Consider the following 17,579-nt stretch of genomic DNA (forward strand, 5'->3'; position numbering starts at 1 on the left):
ATCGTTCGAAGATTTTAAAAACAAATTGGAATCAACATCAGTTCAATGGAAGTATGAAGTACTTTTCGATATTATTGACGGTTGGAGGAAGCGAAATGTAAAATATTTCCGAAAATATTTATATTCACATATATGATTAATTTGGTGTTATTTTTACAGAAATTGTATGTTGTGCAAACAGCTCCGAAACCGTTGACCGCTAGTGCATATTTAGCACCGCTACCTCGATCCATACCTGTCACCGGATCCATTGTGATAAACAAAGAAACATCGGAGGAATTACAGGCTAAGGCGGAAGTTGTTGATACATGTTCTCACTCAGCTCAGTCTGCAGTTTGTCGCAGTTATGTGCCTCCAGTTGCGGCAAGCGACGAGTTCACAGTAGCTGGTGTCTCAGAAGAGCTTGCAGAATGTTCCAATTTCTCATCGGATTCTTGTTTGAAAGATAAACAGACGGCAGAAGCTCCCAAGCTAACATCTGCGGAAAACGGCGAATGTTCAGTGCAGGCTGGTGTTTCAGGATATCTCGGTAAACATTCTCAATCCCTTCCGCAGGCTACAGTACCTGTCGCTCCTATTTCTTCGGTGACAGAATGTGGTACGGAAGACAAGCCGGTGGCAGAGCTAGATGTAGCAACACAGAGCAGCGTATTTTCAGCAAGCACTCTTCTTACGCTCTTGGAAGCTACCATAGAAGGAAAGGATATTATCGAGAAAGCGAAAATTGGTGAACTTTCAGAACCCAAACAGTTGCAATTATCAACAACTATCGCAAAGTTTCATCTACAGCATAAGTCCAGACTCCGAACAGAAGATTTGGAGACATACGCCGAAGCTATCACAATCTTATTCAAGTTTGAGATAAAGGTAAATAAAAAACAATTTTTTCTACTATTGTTTTACATACTATGCATTTACAGGACAATTATTACATCAGCCGAGGCGGCGATCGTCGCAACCATGGTGGTAAAATAGCAAATAAAATTGCAAATCTGAAGCAGAAAAAACGTAAAACCTAAATTAAAGAGCACGAACACGCCAAAAGTTTGAAATTGTGTGCTGTTCATCAACCCCATGAAGAACCAGAAGCTCAAGATGCTGTAAACTGGTTAATTTTGAATCAGCACCCATGGGATTCTGTTTTGCACAAAGGGGCCGTTCAAAAATTACGTCCAAGGTTTGAGGGGGGGAGGGGGTCAGAGTTTTGTGACAGTTTGTGACAGGGGGAGGGAGGGGGGTTCGTCTTATGTGACGTCCGTCCACAAGAAAAAAATACTGAAAGCATTTTAGAAACAACTTGCATTTTAAAAACATTCAAACTGTTAGTAAGGGACATAACTCACTATGTTATTGTGAAAATAGTGTACGAAAAAGATAAACCACAGTAATCGCTAAAATATAAATGAGACATGTACGTACAGGGGGAGGGGGGGGGTCAATTATTTGTGACAGTTTGTGACAGGAGGGGTGGGAGGGGGGTTGAAAATGCCGAAAAACGATGGACGTAATTTTTTAACGATCCCAAATGGCCTCTGAGTTTTATTCACCGGAAACAATATTTAAAATCTGCTAGTCTCGTTGAACGGTTGCTCACTACATATTCGCATTATAAATCAGCGCACGGATATCAACTAGTAAGTTTAATGTTTACAAATGGTGAAATGCGGTAAAAGCTATAAAAAAATGCAATATTTCTTCTACAGATCGACATTGATTATCGTCTCCTAGAGGTTGGTGCAACGGATGGAATCGATAAACTGGATTCGATTACTCCAGCGATTGTAACGTACATTGCTCGAAAGGGAACCGATCCATCGGTTGTCAAACTTGTAAAACATCTAACGAATAGCAGCACCAACAAAGGTAAGCAAATATGGTGAAGCTATGCAATCCTTAGATAAAAAACTGTGAAACTTTATCAGTAAGGTGTATTTTGCAAGTTGTAACTAATTCTAATTTATATTTCTTTTCCTTGAGCTCATTCGAATTTTTCAATTTTTTCAGACGTTAAACTATGCGCTCTTCTACTTGGCTTGAGCACGGTTTTGCCACCTCTTATAGTTGGACGACGGTTCAAACCAACTATTTATATGGCACAGCATGACACGATTCTCTTCGTCGAATATATAGAAATAACTGCGAAAGTTCAAGAGACGTATGCATCATATGCAGAAAGAAAAATAGCGGTTGTTCCAAAGCTGGTTGTACTCGGAACCGGAATAGATAATATCGAAGGACGTTTCTTCGTGTGTTTTTCGGATGTCTGTTACGAACTACCATCTATCGCTAGAGCCACGGACGTGCTGATAAAACTATCAGTTGTTTTTGGACTGCCGTACTCTAAAGTGTCAAAACTGATTTGGCACTTCATTGCCAACTCAGCATACGGCATAGTACGTCCTGAATCATATGTGACCATTAATCGCCTTAAAGCATACTTAGAAGCCACCTTCATTCATTTCATTTATTTAGTCTACATCTATACAGATAACACTGAATCAACAATTTGACGCCACAATACACGGTTCGAGGCCGCATCTCTCCATCCTCGAATACGCCCCACGCTCGCCAAGTCGTTCTGCACCTGGTCTGCCCATCTCGCTCGCTGCGCTCCACGTCGTCTCGTACCTGCCGGATCGGAAGCGAACACCATCTTTGCAGGGTTGCTGTCCGGCATTCTTGCAACATGCCCTGCCCATCGTACCCTTCCGGCTTTAGCTACCTTCTGGATACTGGGTTCGCCGTAGAGCTGGGCGAGCTCATGGTTCATTCTTCGCCGCCACACACCGTCTTCTTGTACACCGCCAAAGATGGTCCTAAGCACCCGTCTCTCGAATACTCCGAGTGCTTGCAAGTCCTCCTCGAGCATTGTCCATGTTTCATGTCCGTAGAGGACTACCGGTCTTATTAACGTCTTGTACATGACACATTTGGTGCGGTGGCGAATCTTTTCGACCGCAGTTTCTTCTGGAGCCCGTAGTAGGCCCGACTTCCACAGATGATGCGCCTTCGTATTTCACGACTAACGTTGTTGTCAGCCGTTAGCAAGGATCCGAGGTAGACGAATTCCTCGACCACCTCGAAGGTATCCCCGTCTATCGTAACACTGCTTCCCAGGCGGACCCTGTCGCGCTCGGTTCCACCCACAAGCATGTACTTTGTCTTTGACGCATTCACCACCAGTCCAACTTTTGTTGCTTCACGTTTTAGGCGGGTGTACAGTTCTGCCACCTTTGCAAATGTTCGGCCGACAATGTCCATGTCATCCGCGAAGCAAATAAATTGACTGGATCTGTTGAAAATCGTTCCCCGGCTGTTACACCCGGCTCTCCGCATGACACCTTCTAGCGCAATGTTGAACAACAGGCACGAAAGTCCATCACCTTGTCTTAGTCCCCGGCGCGATTCGAACGAACTGGAGTGTTCGCCCGAGATCTTCACACAGTTTTGCACACCATCCACCGTTGCTTTGATCAGTCTGGTAAGCTTTCCAGGAAGCTGTTCTCGTCCATAATTTTCCATAGCTCTACGCGGTCTATACTGTCGTATGCCGCCTTGAAATCAACGAACAGATGGTGCGTTGGGACCTGGTATTCACGGCATTTTTGAAGGATTTGCCGTACAGTAAAGATCTGGTCCGTTGTCGAGCGGCCGTCAACGAAGCCGGCTTGATAACTTCCCACGAACTCGTTCACTAATGGTGACAGACGACGGAAGATGATCTGGGATATCACTTTGTAGGCGGCATTAAGGATGGTGATCGCTCGAAAGTTCTCACACTCCAGTTTGTCACCTTTCTTGTAGATGGGGCATATAACCCTTCCTTCCACTCCTCCGGTAGCTGTTCGTTTTCCCAGATTCTGACTATCAGTTTGTGCAGGCAAGTGGCCAGCTTTTCCGGGCCCATCTTGATGAGCTCAGCTCCGATACCATCCTTACCAGCTGCTTTATTGGTCTTTAGCTGTTGAATGGCATCCTTAACTTCCCTCAAGGTGGGGCTGGTTGGCTTCCATCGTCCGCTGAACTGACGTAGTCATCTCCTCCGCTGCCTTGACTTTCATTGCCTGTACTCTCAGCGCCATTCAGATGTTCCTCGTAGTGCTGCTTCCACCTTTCGATCACCACACGTTCGTCCGTCAAGATGCTCCCATCCTTATCCCGGCACATTTCGGCTCGCGGCACGAAGCCTTTGCGGGATGCGTTGAGCTTCTGATAGAACTTGCGTGCATCTTGAGAACGGCACAGCTGTTCCATCTCCTCGCACTCCGCTTCTTCCAGGCGGCGTTTCTTCTCCTGAAAAAGGCGGGTCTGTTGTCTCCGCTTCCGTCTATAACGTTCCACGTTCTGCCGGGTACCTTGCTGCAGCGCGACCGCCCGCGCTGCGTCCTTCTCCTCCAGAATCTGTCTGCACTCTTCGTCGAACCAATCGTTCCGTCGACTTCGAAGCCACCTAGGAGCAACATTAAAGATGATGTTCCCTTGTATGATAAAAACCTGCAGTCATGCGTTCCAATCAGTAGATTTATACCTGGAACATATCAAAGAGTATCATCGTGTACCGGTGGACTACCGGTACGAATGTACTGGACCATCATGTAGACTAGTGTTTTCGAAATTTTACCCGTTTAAAAAGCATCTGATGTTACACTCTGTTCCACATCAAAAAGAGAAGAGCACCATCAGTGATATTCCTATCGACGAAGATAGAAATTATTACAACGCACATTGCAGCACCAGTCCAAAAAAACAGAAGTGTGGCGAAACGACGGAATACGCAGAAAACATTGAGATTACAGAGAAACGTGACGCGGTAGACCAGGCAGCTTTAATGTTTACGGTTGGTTTACACAACAAAAATAACATCACTAGAAAAGATGTGTATGATATACAGCGGAAAGCAGGTCTCATATTTTCGGAGCTAGGTCGCCTCCTATCCGATTTGAATATGACGTCAGACAATATTGATGATGCATTTAATTTTAAGAATTATCTACAGAAAATGACAAATGTTTTCGGTTTTATTAGTTCGGATTTTAAGTTTTTTAATTATTTGTATAAGACAGATAACCTGCGATTGCCAACAGTCATAACCGTAGAAAAAATAAGCTAAATAGAAATCCTATCAGTTTTAGTGAAGAATTAGATATAAGTCATGATCAAAGCTTATTAATATTGATGCCTTTAAAATTTCAAATAACTTCGTTCTTAGAGTCAAATGACGTACTCCAGAAGATTGTCACCAGAACGCTCGAGTAAGAAAAATCAGATCAAATACGAAACTACGTTAATGGAACAAAATGGAAAGAAATCAAAGAGAAATACGCAGACGAAATTGTTTTACCTATCTGGTTGTATACGGACGAATTTGAAGTAAATGATAGTCAAAGTTCGCATAATAATCGACACTCCGTATTTGGAATCTACTATAATTTTCCCATGGTCCCAGAAGAATTTCAAGCCAAGTTGAATAATATTTTTGTAGCTGGTATGTTGAGAAAAGTAGATGTAAAAGGCAGTGGAATCAACAGTTTGCTAGATGCATTAATTGCGGAGTTCACTAAACTAGAACAAGATCCAGTAGAGCTAAATATTAATCGCAAAGCGATAAATGTTAGATTCGCTCTATGTCTGTTGCAAGGCGACAACTTGGGAATACATACTACCTTGTGCATGTCCAGCAGTTTCAATGCTAGTTTCTACTGTCGCTTTTGTAGACGACCTAAAGAACTTTTGAAGAGCGATGTTAATGAGCATGCTGACTGTATGCGACGCAGGGCTGACTATGAAGAAGATATAGAAACTGATATGCATAGCGAAACAGGTGTACAAGGGTACTCGGTGTTTAATAAACTGCCATCATTCCATGTAGTGGAGAATAAAAGTGTTGATCCAATGCATGACTTATTCAGCACCGGTATATGCAAATATGGTTTTACGGAAGTTTTAGATTACTGTATTTACCGTAAGAAGTACTTTACAATAGATGATTTTAATACAATTCGTCGTAACATCGGTGAACTCAGCTTGGATAGCGAACTCAAACGGATGCCAAACATAACTGAAACGTATAACAGTAAGGAGAAACGTAAATCTGTATCCATTCGTCTAACATCAAATGAAATGCGCATATTGAGTCACTATTTTACTTTTATTGCTGGACGGTTTATCCCAAGAGAAGATGAAGTGTGGGTGTATTGCACTTCTTTAGTAAAATTAGTAGATATGTGTTTAAAACGCTCTTTTACAAATGAAGAACTTGATATACTCAAAGATTTGATTTGTGAACACCATAATTTGTATCTGGCGCTTTTTAAAAGAGATCTCAAACCGAAACACCATTTTTTGGTCCATTACCCAAATATTATTCGTACATCTGGACCTGTAGAAAAAATGATGTGTTTTAGGAACGAAGCAAAACACAAAGGCTTCAAACAATATTCGCACATAATGTCCTCACGCAAAAACATCTGCTACACGTTGTGTGTAAAAGCTTCTTTGCAATTTGCCTATGAGCTTTTGAATGACAATTTCTTTAAGGTTTCCGTTGAAGCAAATTTTGATCTGTGTGACGTGCGTTCAAGATGTTATTATAAGATGCTCATTCAACCGATTGTCATTGATTCAGGGTTTGAAATATTATGCACAAATGAAATTGTGTTCAAAGGAACCAAATATAGAGCAGGATACTTTATTTCAATAGTCGACAAAATCAATACATTCTTATATCAAATACTAGATGTTGTAAAACACAGCGATATTTGTTACTTGGTTGTTCAAGCTTGGAGAACTGGGATGTTTGACAATCACTACTTGGCATATGAGGCAATTGAAAGTATTCGGAACGCTGAGCTCATTCCAATTGATTCTTTCAATGTTCCACCTGTTACGTTATACAATATTGATGGTCATTTTTACTTCCGTAATAAATCATGTTTTAATATAGATAACTAGGATAAGAGATAATTGTACCTACATAAGTAGATAAATCATTAGATATAGCATAATAAATGGATAAGCGTATTTTTAAAACATGTTTTTAATTAGAAATTGATTTGCTTCTGTTATCACAATATATATCAAGTGGTCTAAATTCAGAATGTTGTTTTCGAAACAGCATAATGAATCTGGAACATTTGATATATATTGGGATAACTGGAGTAACAATTTTATTTTTCGCGCTTTTATTTGAATGGTATTTCAAATGTGCTTGAAAATCTTATAAATTTTATTGGAAATTTATATGGTTTTAAATGTCAAATAAGATAAAATTTATAGGATTTGGTATATGATTGGAACACATATTGCTCTCAATTTCTATATTTATTTTATATAAAAGTTATATGATTAATATAATAAACATAATCTATATGATTCTGATATAATAATCATATGAAAACCATTATGGAAAAAAGCTATATGTTTTTGCTAATGAATTGAACATGAATAATATTTTGAGTGAGGAATATCATAAGCCTCATCTTATAAAGCGTGACAAAATAATCGAATTCCATTTTCATTGAGCCTCTTATGATAAGTATTGGCCTGTAATAAAATTCATTTTTGTATCTTATGAAGTTCATAAGAGTTGTCTATAGAAAAAATAAAACATAAGACACCTCTTATAATTTTCATCACAGCTCTTGATGTGAAAAACTCATAAGACAAATCTTATGAAATGGTATTTAATATGGCGAAATATGTCGTGGACGCAGTTCTCATCGCAGACTTACTGGCAATCAGCCGGGAAAAGTGAATATTGTAAATTGTAAATTGGTGGTTCAATATAGTGAGTAATTGTTTCCTCTTGTTAAGGTTTCTTATTTCTAAAATCCATATCAATATTTTATAGAAAATTGTTGACGCAAGATACCACCCGCATAATTACAAACTGTACATGGATATTTTCCCGTGCGGTCGACAACAGTATCCTTTACTGTTGACAACTGTAAATGAACAATCTCATATAAAGTTTTAACAGTTTGTGGTACGGTTATTTGACAAATAACAATATGTTGAATGGGTTGTTAAGTTATGTCACCATAAAAAATCGTCTGTTTTCGCGTGCAAAATTTTCGCTCAACAGTATGATAAAATATTGACATATAATGCAGGAAATAAAGAACATTTTAGAGACAGCATGTTATATGTTGACATTTAGTGATGATGTCGAGCAGTTATGGTTGAATCGATCGAAAAGTATTCGATAACCGCAACGTAAACTGTGAAGCTATATCTTACATCGTAATAATGATTCTGACCATATAACATGTTGTTTTTTATTATGCGGGCAGCTCATCGATAAATTTCGTGCCATCCCACCTGCGGAAGAGGAAATCTCCGACGAGTAAACGACTTTCGAGTCTGGTGCGATGCAACCATCTTGGCGGAATGTCTATCGGATTACTTTACCTATGGGTCCTGTACACCTCCAGTGGTGCAAAGGGCCGACTTGTAAGATCACCATCCTAAGCGATGTCCAGCTGTTGCCAGGTTAGATTCCGGTCTTTATTTTTTATTGAGGCTTCGCCGCCATGTCTATCGGAGATGATATTGATATGAGTAATGTTTGCGAAACAAATATGTAGTACATTTTATATTACATTAGTTTAAATCTCTTTATATAAAATGGAACGTTTACAAGGCTTAAAATAAAAAAAAATATTACGCTGAACAATGATTTGAGAGGTGGTTTTGTTTTTTATTTCTCTATTGATTTCGTGAAAGAGCACAACATATATAAGAATCTGTTGAATGTTGGACAAGTCTAATGTTATGTGTACGATGTTTATAATCCCTTACCAGCCCTGTGAATATGTTGTTGTCTATTGTATGTTGAATGTAAATAGAAGTAGTAAACGACCACCGCGGAGAGCGAATCGCTTGTGTTTTTCTCGTCCACTTTACGCGTCCGAAATACCCCGCCGGGAGTTGTGTCGGTTCCGCTGTGTACCGTGGGAAGCCTCAGTGATAACTTCCCACAGGTTATTGGCCCAGTGATAGTGGAGAAAACGGTAGATTTCGCTAAAAACAGTGTGAAAGTTTGCCCGCGGACGCTACCCTTTGTGCTTGTCGTTCGGCGGGAGCAAATTTGTTCCACTCGTTAGACTGTGCTGCAGTAAGTGGTTAATGCAGCTGAGAACGTTGGAAAAGGTAAATAGTGATTACCGGGAGGTGGTTAGTGTCCGGATTGCCAGCTGTGTTTCGTTCCATCGAAGCTGGATTCGGAAGCAATTAGTGCGGACTGAGAACCATTTTGTGCAACGAGCTGTAACTGTAGCCGGTGGTGATCGAAGACATTGTTGTGTACCGACTTCGTGTGTGTACGGGATTACAGTGTGCGCCATCAGAAAACGAACGATTTCGAAATGGCTGAAAAAGTTTCGATCGCGCGTTTGGGTAATAAGAATTACCAAACGTGGAAAATAAAAATTGAAATGCTTCTGATCAGTGTCGACCTGTGGCATACGGTGAATGAGAAGAAACCGGAGCCAGAGACTGCGAGATGGTCGAAAGAAGATCAGAAGGCGAGGGCAATGATTATTCTTAACGTCGAAGATAATCAGTTGCCGTTAGTGAAAGACGCCAACTCGGCGGTCGATGTGTGGAAGAAATTGAAGAAGTACCACGAAAAGGCTACGGTTACGTCGCGAGTGTCGCTTCTGAAGAAGCTGTGTAGTTTGAACTACGAAGAAGGTGCGGATATGGAAGCGCATCTGTTCGTCATCGAAGAGCTTTTTGATAGGCTATCGTGTGCCGGTCAAAAGATCGAAAGTTCGCTGCAGGTCGCGATGATCTACCGGAGTTTGCCGGAGTCATACGACGGTCTGGTGACGGCGTTGGAGAGCCGGCCAGACGCGGACCAGACGATCGAGTTTGTGAAACAGCGGCTGATGGACGAGTACCACCGACGGATGGAGAAGCGTGCAGGAATGACCCGTGAGTGTGAGGACCGGGCATTGAGTGTGCACAGAAGAAGAAGAAGCGAACGTGCGAGGGAACGAATTTGTTACCAATGCCGGAAACCGGGGCACATCCGGATGAATTGCCCGATGCTGCGGGAACCGGAAGCGAAAACGGCAGCGAAGAGGGACCCCCGAATTTGTTTTGGCGTGGGAGGCGATCGGCAGCAGGGGAACTGGTACGTGGATAGTGGCTGTTCGAGCCACATGACCAGTGACCGGGCATTCTTCAGCAAAATCGACGTGTATGTGAAGCGAGATGTGACGTTGGCGGATGGTTCCACCGTGAAATCTGCCGGAGTAGGCGAAGGCACGCTGAAGTGTATCGATGGCAACGGCGAAGTGAACGAGGTAGTAATGAAGGAAGTGTTGTACGTTCCGGGACTGGACAGTGGATTGATTTCGGTCCGGAAACTGGCTCAGAAAGGACTGAGAGTGAACTTCGACAAAGCGCAGTGCGAAATAATTAGCCTCGGAAGAAGAGTGGAAGCCGTTGCTGAACTTCGTGGAGGACTGTATGCCTTGAGAGTTGCAGAAGAAAAGAAGCGGAATTGGCGTATGAGTGTGCAAAGCAAAGCTAGCAATGGGCGTTCGCTTGAGGAGGAGCGCCTGATAGAAGAAACCGATTTTTATGACTGTGTGGACGAATATTGAGGAGAAACCCGATGCTGTGTGCCGGATGAGTCGTGAATAACGAAGACTAAGCGGTGAAGAAGACGAAGCAGGGGCTGACGACGCAGGGAGAGTACCGAAGACTGAGTGTCCAACTATGTAGAACTTTGTTTGACTTTGTGAGGTAATACTTTGTGGACTTTGTGATATCTGTTAGAGATGATAAACCTCGAGGAGGAGTGTTGAATGTTGGACAAGTCTAATGTTATGTGTACGATGTTTATAATCCCTTGCCAGCCCTGTGAATATGTTGTTGTCTATTGTATGTTGAATGTAAATTGAAGTAAATAATTGACCACCGCGGAGAGCGAATCGCTTGTTTTTCTCGTCCACTTTACGCGTCCGAAATACCCCGCCGGGAGTTGTGTCGGTTCCGCTGTGTACCGTGGGAAGCCTCCGTGATAACTTCCCACAAAATCGTGTTTAAAATATCATCACTTTCATATTGAACAACTTTTGATGTTCATAAGATTGCTTTATGAATTGTTTTACGTGCACTGATTAGACTTAATATTTTCATAAGACAAACTTATGAAAATCATTCTCGGTCAATTCATAAGAAAATAATATAAAATTTATAACTAATTCTTATAGACGAATCCAAGTAAAACTAAGAAGAAGACACACGACGGTGTTAACTTTGACAGATCCTACAGCACAGCATAGGAAGATCAAGAAAATGCTTATTATAAATTCTAGATAAAATGTAATTAAAAACTGATTGATGTATGATACGGAAAAAGTTCCGAAATGTATGATAGATACATTTATGGAAAATATTCAAAAAATTGAGATAAGATTCCAGATACGTAATTCAGAACTTTTTCCGTACCGTACATAAATCCGATTTTATTTACAATTTGTCTAGAATTTATTATAAGCATTTTAAAATGATCTTCCTATGCTGTGCTGTAGGATCTGTCAAAGTTAACACCGTCGTGTGTCTTCTTCTTATTTTTACTTGGATTTGTCTATAGCAAAAAAACATAAGATATTCGTATGGTTATCACTAGTTTTCTTGGTTGAGTGTAGAATTCGGAAGTCGGGACTTCCGAACCGAAATTTCTTCCGAAGTTTTATTTGTCAAACTAATTGGGTCCTAAAATGAAGAATCGATATTCGATTTTCTTTCAGGGAACGATGAAGGTAATCATTCTAAACGTGTCAGTTTTTCTTTAGACTCAAAAATCGAAAAGAACATTGTTTAATTTGAAATTGAAAAATAGATGAAAAATGCTACCTCGACATTTTCGGTCTTGTTTGACGTACGGATTCAAACGCACTAGCAAAACACCGCAGGGCACTTGACTCAACCTTTGACAGTTAATATATGGGGCTGACGTTTTGGGCTGATGGTTCATTCGTTCTGAAATGTTGCACAGCCCAAAATTTGCCTGAAAATGTCTTAAACACAAAAATATTATTTTTACTGATTTAGAATTTTACCAGAATTTTTATAACAACGGTACAAGTATTCTTGACCGATGCACTATCGTTTGCAACCATAAACGAGGTAGGGCTTTAGGACCCAATTGATGCGTTGTTTAGCGCATTGTAGAGTTTGAGTAAGTTACCATAAGCGTGTGATTATATATTAACACCACAGCGCGTCGATCAGTGCGCAGCAAGCCATGACTCCCCGCATAATAAAAAACAACATGTTAGGGTAACTCTAGAGTGCTTTGAGAATAGGTCGTATGTCTCAGGGTCGTATGTGCAAAAGAGAGGCTCTCTTGACTTTCATTCTCTTTCGATTATTATAGAACTATACTAAAGTTTACTTCGGATTTCTTGGCAGATATCTAAAGACAATAGCTTTGTCTATCGTGCTGAAGTGAAAATGTAGCAAAAATGCAAAATTAGCTTATCTATTAGCGAAAGAGAGCGCAAGCAAAGAGAGACTCTCTTTTGCACATACGACCTATTCTCAAAGCAATCTAGAACTGTCCTATTTTGGACCCCTAGAGGAAGTGCATCCCAATATATGCTTATATCTATTGAAATACATGTTCGATATGGGCGGAAATGATACCATTTCAAAGATAAAATCTTATTTATGAAAATAGAAAATCGAAATGAGCTTCAGTTCAAGACAAAATTTTCAAAACGACTTATCTGCTTTTGTAAACAAAGATTCAACCGACGATTTGACGCATCTGATAGCTCTCCCCGTAACCAACACCATCAATAGGTAGGTGAAGGATTCCGCTACCTGTTGATGGTGTTGGTTTGCGTGAGATCTATCAGATTCGTCAAATCGTCGTTTGATTCTTTGTTTACAAAAGCAGATAAGTCGTTTTGAAAATTTTGTCTTGAGTTATTGATAAATCAGTGAAATTAGCCATTTTCTGAAATGAAAATATTTCTCGTTTTGGACAGTGCAACATATTTTGGCCCCCACAAATGTACACATTTTGGACACCCCCAATTTAGTCTCTTCGAAGTCGAATTTCTAATTTACCCTGGTAAATAGAGTCGAAGCCAAGTCTTATCTTTAGGTTTAACGTATGGATTGCGAGAAAAATCCAATTTCGATAGCGGCTATAATTCGGTTTTCTACCGAATTTATAATAAATCAGCGATACATCTGTTAAGCGTTAGTGCCCGAACACAATGTGAACGGCAATGCGGCAGAACGGCAACGGCAAATTTCCAACACATGAAAATATATGATGCAGCCCACAATGACGGCGTTGCGGTAAAAATGACACTGTACTAAAAAGTACAAATCTGGAAACTAGCGCAACGGCAAAGCGGTAGACGTCAAAATATTTTTATTGTTTATAAACGTATACGTTTCGGGTTTCGAATTTAAAGCTAGAAAAATGGAGAATATTCAGGAAGATGATATTCTTACGTTTCATTTTATTTCCGTAATTAAAAAGCATCCAGTACTGTATGTTAAAAGCAGTAAAGCATACAGGAATGTTTTATTAAAGACAACGTTTGGTTGAATGTGGCGAACGAAGTGAAATTACCAAGTAAGTTTTCTCATTAGAGAATTAATGAATGTCTTTCAAATTACCTACTTCTTTTTCTTTATCGACATAGCCGACGAAGTGAAAAGTAAGTGGAAGCACTTACGGGATCGGTTTATGAAGGAACTTCGTAGAGTTGAGGAAACAACTGCATCCGGTGCCGGCACTGCTACAGTGTACGAACCGACGTGGAGGTTCTATGAAGAATTGTCGTTTCTGGCTGAGCACTGTAAGCGTCGAAGGTAATCAAGATTGATAACTTATTTACTTCAATATTTATATGTGTTATTTAAATTTCCAGCACCACAAGCAACTACAAACCATCTGTAACACAACAACAAGATGCTTTGACCAGCCCTCAAGGGGATGGGCAGGATTCATTTATCGTTGAGGAGCAAGAATATGAGGACTTAGAGATATTGGAAGATGTTGAGAATGAAAATTCCACACCAATGTCGTCAACATCGGTGTCCGAACCGAATAAAAAGAAAGCGGAAGGAATTGGCACTGGACAACAAGATGCACAAGATCATGGATATAGTTGGTGATGTTGCGTCGTCGATCCAGAGTGAACAAACAAACCGGCACAAGGACTTCTGTTGCTATCTAGGACGTCGCATGTCCATGCTTCCAATGAAAGTTGCGAGGGATCTCGAAGTCGAGTTTACTGCTCGCGTGAATGGGCTAATTGATATTTACTGTGACGAATAATTTCTTCTTTGTTTTAAGTGAAATAAATTGAAATGAAATTTGAATTTAAAAATCGTTTGGAAAACTAAAGCACCATAATTATTTATGCTTAACGTAATGAAGTTTTCACTGTTTTATATACACTATACAGCTTTCATATTAAATGATCCATGAGGCGTTTTTCGTCATATTTAGGTGGCCGGTGGTCAGGGTCTCCAGTAGCCTTGCGAGCAAAAGTATAGGATTGCCATGCCGGAGACGGCGATTTTGATTCTCGGTCCAGTCCATATGTTTTCGGGTTGAAAACATTATCGGGCATAGTGTATCCACTGTACTTACCACATAAGATACATAATCATGCAATGGCGAGCATAGACAAGTTTTTAAATAATAGCTGAGAAAATGCTAATAGAGTACTTAGTTGCAAAGAAGTTCCAGCCATTGAAAAAGTAAAAGGGTGGTCGGTAATTATGCTAGGATTTTTTTTGTAAAACATTCTGTATACATACTTCTTCTCATTATTATACTTATCAGGATATTTGTTTGATAAGTTTATTCTTGTTTTTTTAATGAATATAATTTTTGGTTTTTCTATGAATGTTTTTTTGTGTAAAAAGCTAATTATAAACTATTTTTTTGAAAGAAAGAAATTTGAAAGAATTTCCGCTTAACACGTACGTCCCCAACCCCCATTTTACGTCAAAACTCAAAATTCAAAACCACGCAGCTCAGCCAATTACTCTTGCCATAGGAACAGATAACGTGCCAAACCAACGAATTTTCATGCAATCTTCTGGAATCGATCACAAAATTCCTATAGTTTTAGGAATTGCAATTTTTGAGCAATGACCATGGTTTCGGATATATTCCGGGAGTACTGGGGTTACCTCCTCCCGGAAAAATGGTCACTTGCAGATCGGCTTCGAAATCCATCGTGAGACATGTCAAACTTCATGATTTAGCAAAACAAGTACACTGGAGTACAATTCAGCGATTTTCGATCGAATTGGCCACCCTCCGGATACTTTCAGGGCCTGGTTCCCTTGGAGAAGTGGCCAATTTTCGTTCAATCTTGGAACCCACCTTGCGGCATGTCAAACTTCATAATTTTGCTAAACATGTACACTGGAGTAAATTTCTACAATTTTAGATCGAATTGGCCACCCTCCGGGTACTTCCAGGGCCTGGTTCTCTTTGGGAAGTGGCCAATTTCCGTTCAATCTTGGAACCCACCTTGCGACATGTCAAACTTCATGATTTTGCAAAACAAGTACACTGGAATACATTTCGGCAATTTTCGATGGAATTGGCCACCCTCCGGGTACTTCCAGGGCCTGGTTCCCTTGGGGAAGTGGCCAATTTTCGTTCAATCTTGGAACCCACCTTGCGACATGTCAAACTTCATGATTTTGCAAAACAAGTACACTGGAGTACATTTCGGCAATTTTCGATCGAATTGGCCACCCTCCGGGTACTTCCAGGGCCTGGTTCTCTTGGGGAAATGGCCAATTTTCGTTCAATCTTGGAACCCACCTTGCGACATGTCAAACTTCATGATTTTGCAAAACAAGTACACTGGAGTACATTTAGGCGATTTTAGATCGAACTGACCTTTCTCCGGGTACTTCCATGGCGTGGTTCCATTGGGGAAGTGGACAATATCCGTTCAATCTTGAAACCTATCTTGCGACATGTCAAACTTCATGATTTTGCAAAACAAGTACACTGGAGTACAATTAGGCGATTTTAGATCGAATTGACCACTCTCCGGGAACTTCCAGGTAGACCTGTGTGCTAATTGAAATTTTACCGGCGGTGGCGTAATAGATATTTTCATCCAGCGGTGGTGGCGTGGCGGCGTCACGCATTTTCAGGCGCCAAAATTCCTTCAAAAGTTCCTCCAGGAATTCTTCCAGAAGTTCCTCCACGAGTTTTTTAAAAGATTGTCAAGAAATTCCTTTGGACATTCCTCCAGATATTCCTCCGTATGTGCCTCTGGGAAGTTCCTCCAGAAACTCCTCCCAGATTTCATCTGGAAGTTTGTTCAGGAATTCCTTCGGAAGCTCCTCCAGGAGTTCATCTGGAAGTTCCTCCAAGAATTCCTCCGGAAGATTCTCCGGGTATTCTCTGTAAACTGGAATTGGCCACTCAGAATTCCAGGAATTCTTGGTGGAACATCCTGGATAAACCCTGGTGGAACATCCTGGATAAACCCTGGAGGAACTTCCGGAGGAATTCCTGGAGGAACTCATACTGAAGATCTACCAGTTAATCCTTCCAAAGATCCTCCAGAACTTTTCTCCTGAAGTTTTTACGGAAATTCATTTCATCAGAGCTCCTCCAGAAATCCCTTCGAGAGTTCTTGTGGAGTTTTTCCAGGACAATGGCACAACGGCAACTGCAATTCTTTCTGAAGTTTTGAAGTTTTTGCTAGAGTTCCTCCTAGAATTCATACAAGAATTCCTCTTGTAGTTTCTCAGGAGATTTGTCAAGAATTCCTCCTGGAATTCCGTTATGAATTCATCCTGGAGTTTCAGCTAGAGCTCCTACTGAAATTCCTGGATTCCCGGAGTTCTTTCCAAATTCCTCTTGAAATTCCTCCTGAATTCCTTCAAGAAAACCTCCTGGAGTTCCTTCAATAATTTCTCTAAAGTTACTCCAGGAATTCCTCCTGGTGTTTATCCAGAAATTGCTGCTGAAGTTTGTAGTACCCAATTAGAGAGAAAGGTTAAGTAATAAGAGATGTTCATATAACCAATAAAATTATTTAAAAAAAACAGAATAATTATACCTATTATTTTGAAACCTTGGTGATTCCTAAGAATATCTCCTGAAGTTCCTCTAAGAATTCATACTGAATATCTAACAGTAAACCTCTTTGAGTTATTCTGTAAATTCATCCCATCAGAGTTCCTTCGCAAATTCCTCAAGTTTCTCCAGGAATTCCTCCAAGAAATCTACCTGAAGTTCCTTCAAGAACTTCTCCTGGAGTTCCCCCATGGATTTCTTCTAGTGTTCCTTCAAGAAATCCTTCAGAATTCCTTCGGGCCTTTTTTTTCATAAAATGTTCCGGAAATTAATCCCATCAGTTTTTCCAGGAATTCCATCTGGAGTTACATTAGTAACATTGAGCAACTATATAGGATCTTTTCCGAAAGGAATTCCTGGAGGTACTCTCGAACGAATTCCTAGCGAAACGCCAGAAGGAATTTCTGAAGAAATCCAAACTTAAACTTCTTCTTCGTCAATGGCTCTACGTTCCAACTGTAACTTGGCCTGC

At 40.5% G+C, this 17,579-nt stretch overlaps 3 protein-coding genes across 3 annotated transcripts in view; all 3 read left to right on the top strand.

The window, feature by feature from the left end:
- The window catches only part of LOC134214641 (uncharacterized), a 205,824-nt gene that overhangs the window by 114,867 nt on the left and 73,378 nt on the right, over positions 1 to 17,579 (top strand). The gene's annotated exons all lie outside the window — the stretch shown is intronic.
- Positions 1,075 to 2,344, top strand: LOC134215028 (uncharacterized). The gene is made up of 5 exons (XM_062694291.1): positions 1,075 to 1,100; positions 1,538 to 1,634; positions 1,704 to 1,863; positions 2,005 to 2,246; positions 2,291 to 2,344. The coding sequence occupies exons 1-5, from the start codon at positions 1,075 to 1,077 to the stop codon at positions 2,342 to 2,344; spliced, it is 579 nt and encodes a 192-aa protein (XP_062550275.1).
- Positions 13,595 to 14,366, top strand: LOC134214636 (uncharacterized). The gene is made up of 3 exons (XM_062693959.1): positions 13,595 to 13,612; positions 13,683 to 13,851; positions 13,911 to 14,366. Exons 2-3 carry the CDS (start codon positions 13,727 to 13,729, stop codon positions 14,155 to 14,157), a joined length of 372 nt encoding a protein of 123 aa, XP_062549943.1. The 5' UTR covers positions 13,595 to 13,612; positions 13,683 to 13,726; the 3' UTR covers positions 14,158 to 14,366.

The sequence above is a fragment of the Armigeres subalbatus genome, chromosome 2 (genome assembly GCF_024139115.2).
Source record: "Armigeres subalbatus isolate Guangzhou_Male chromosome 2, GZ_Asu_2, whole genome shotgun sequence".
Lineage (NCBI taxonomy): Eukaryota > Metazoa > Arthropoda > Insecta > Diptera > Culicidae > Armigeres > Armigeres subalbatus.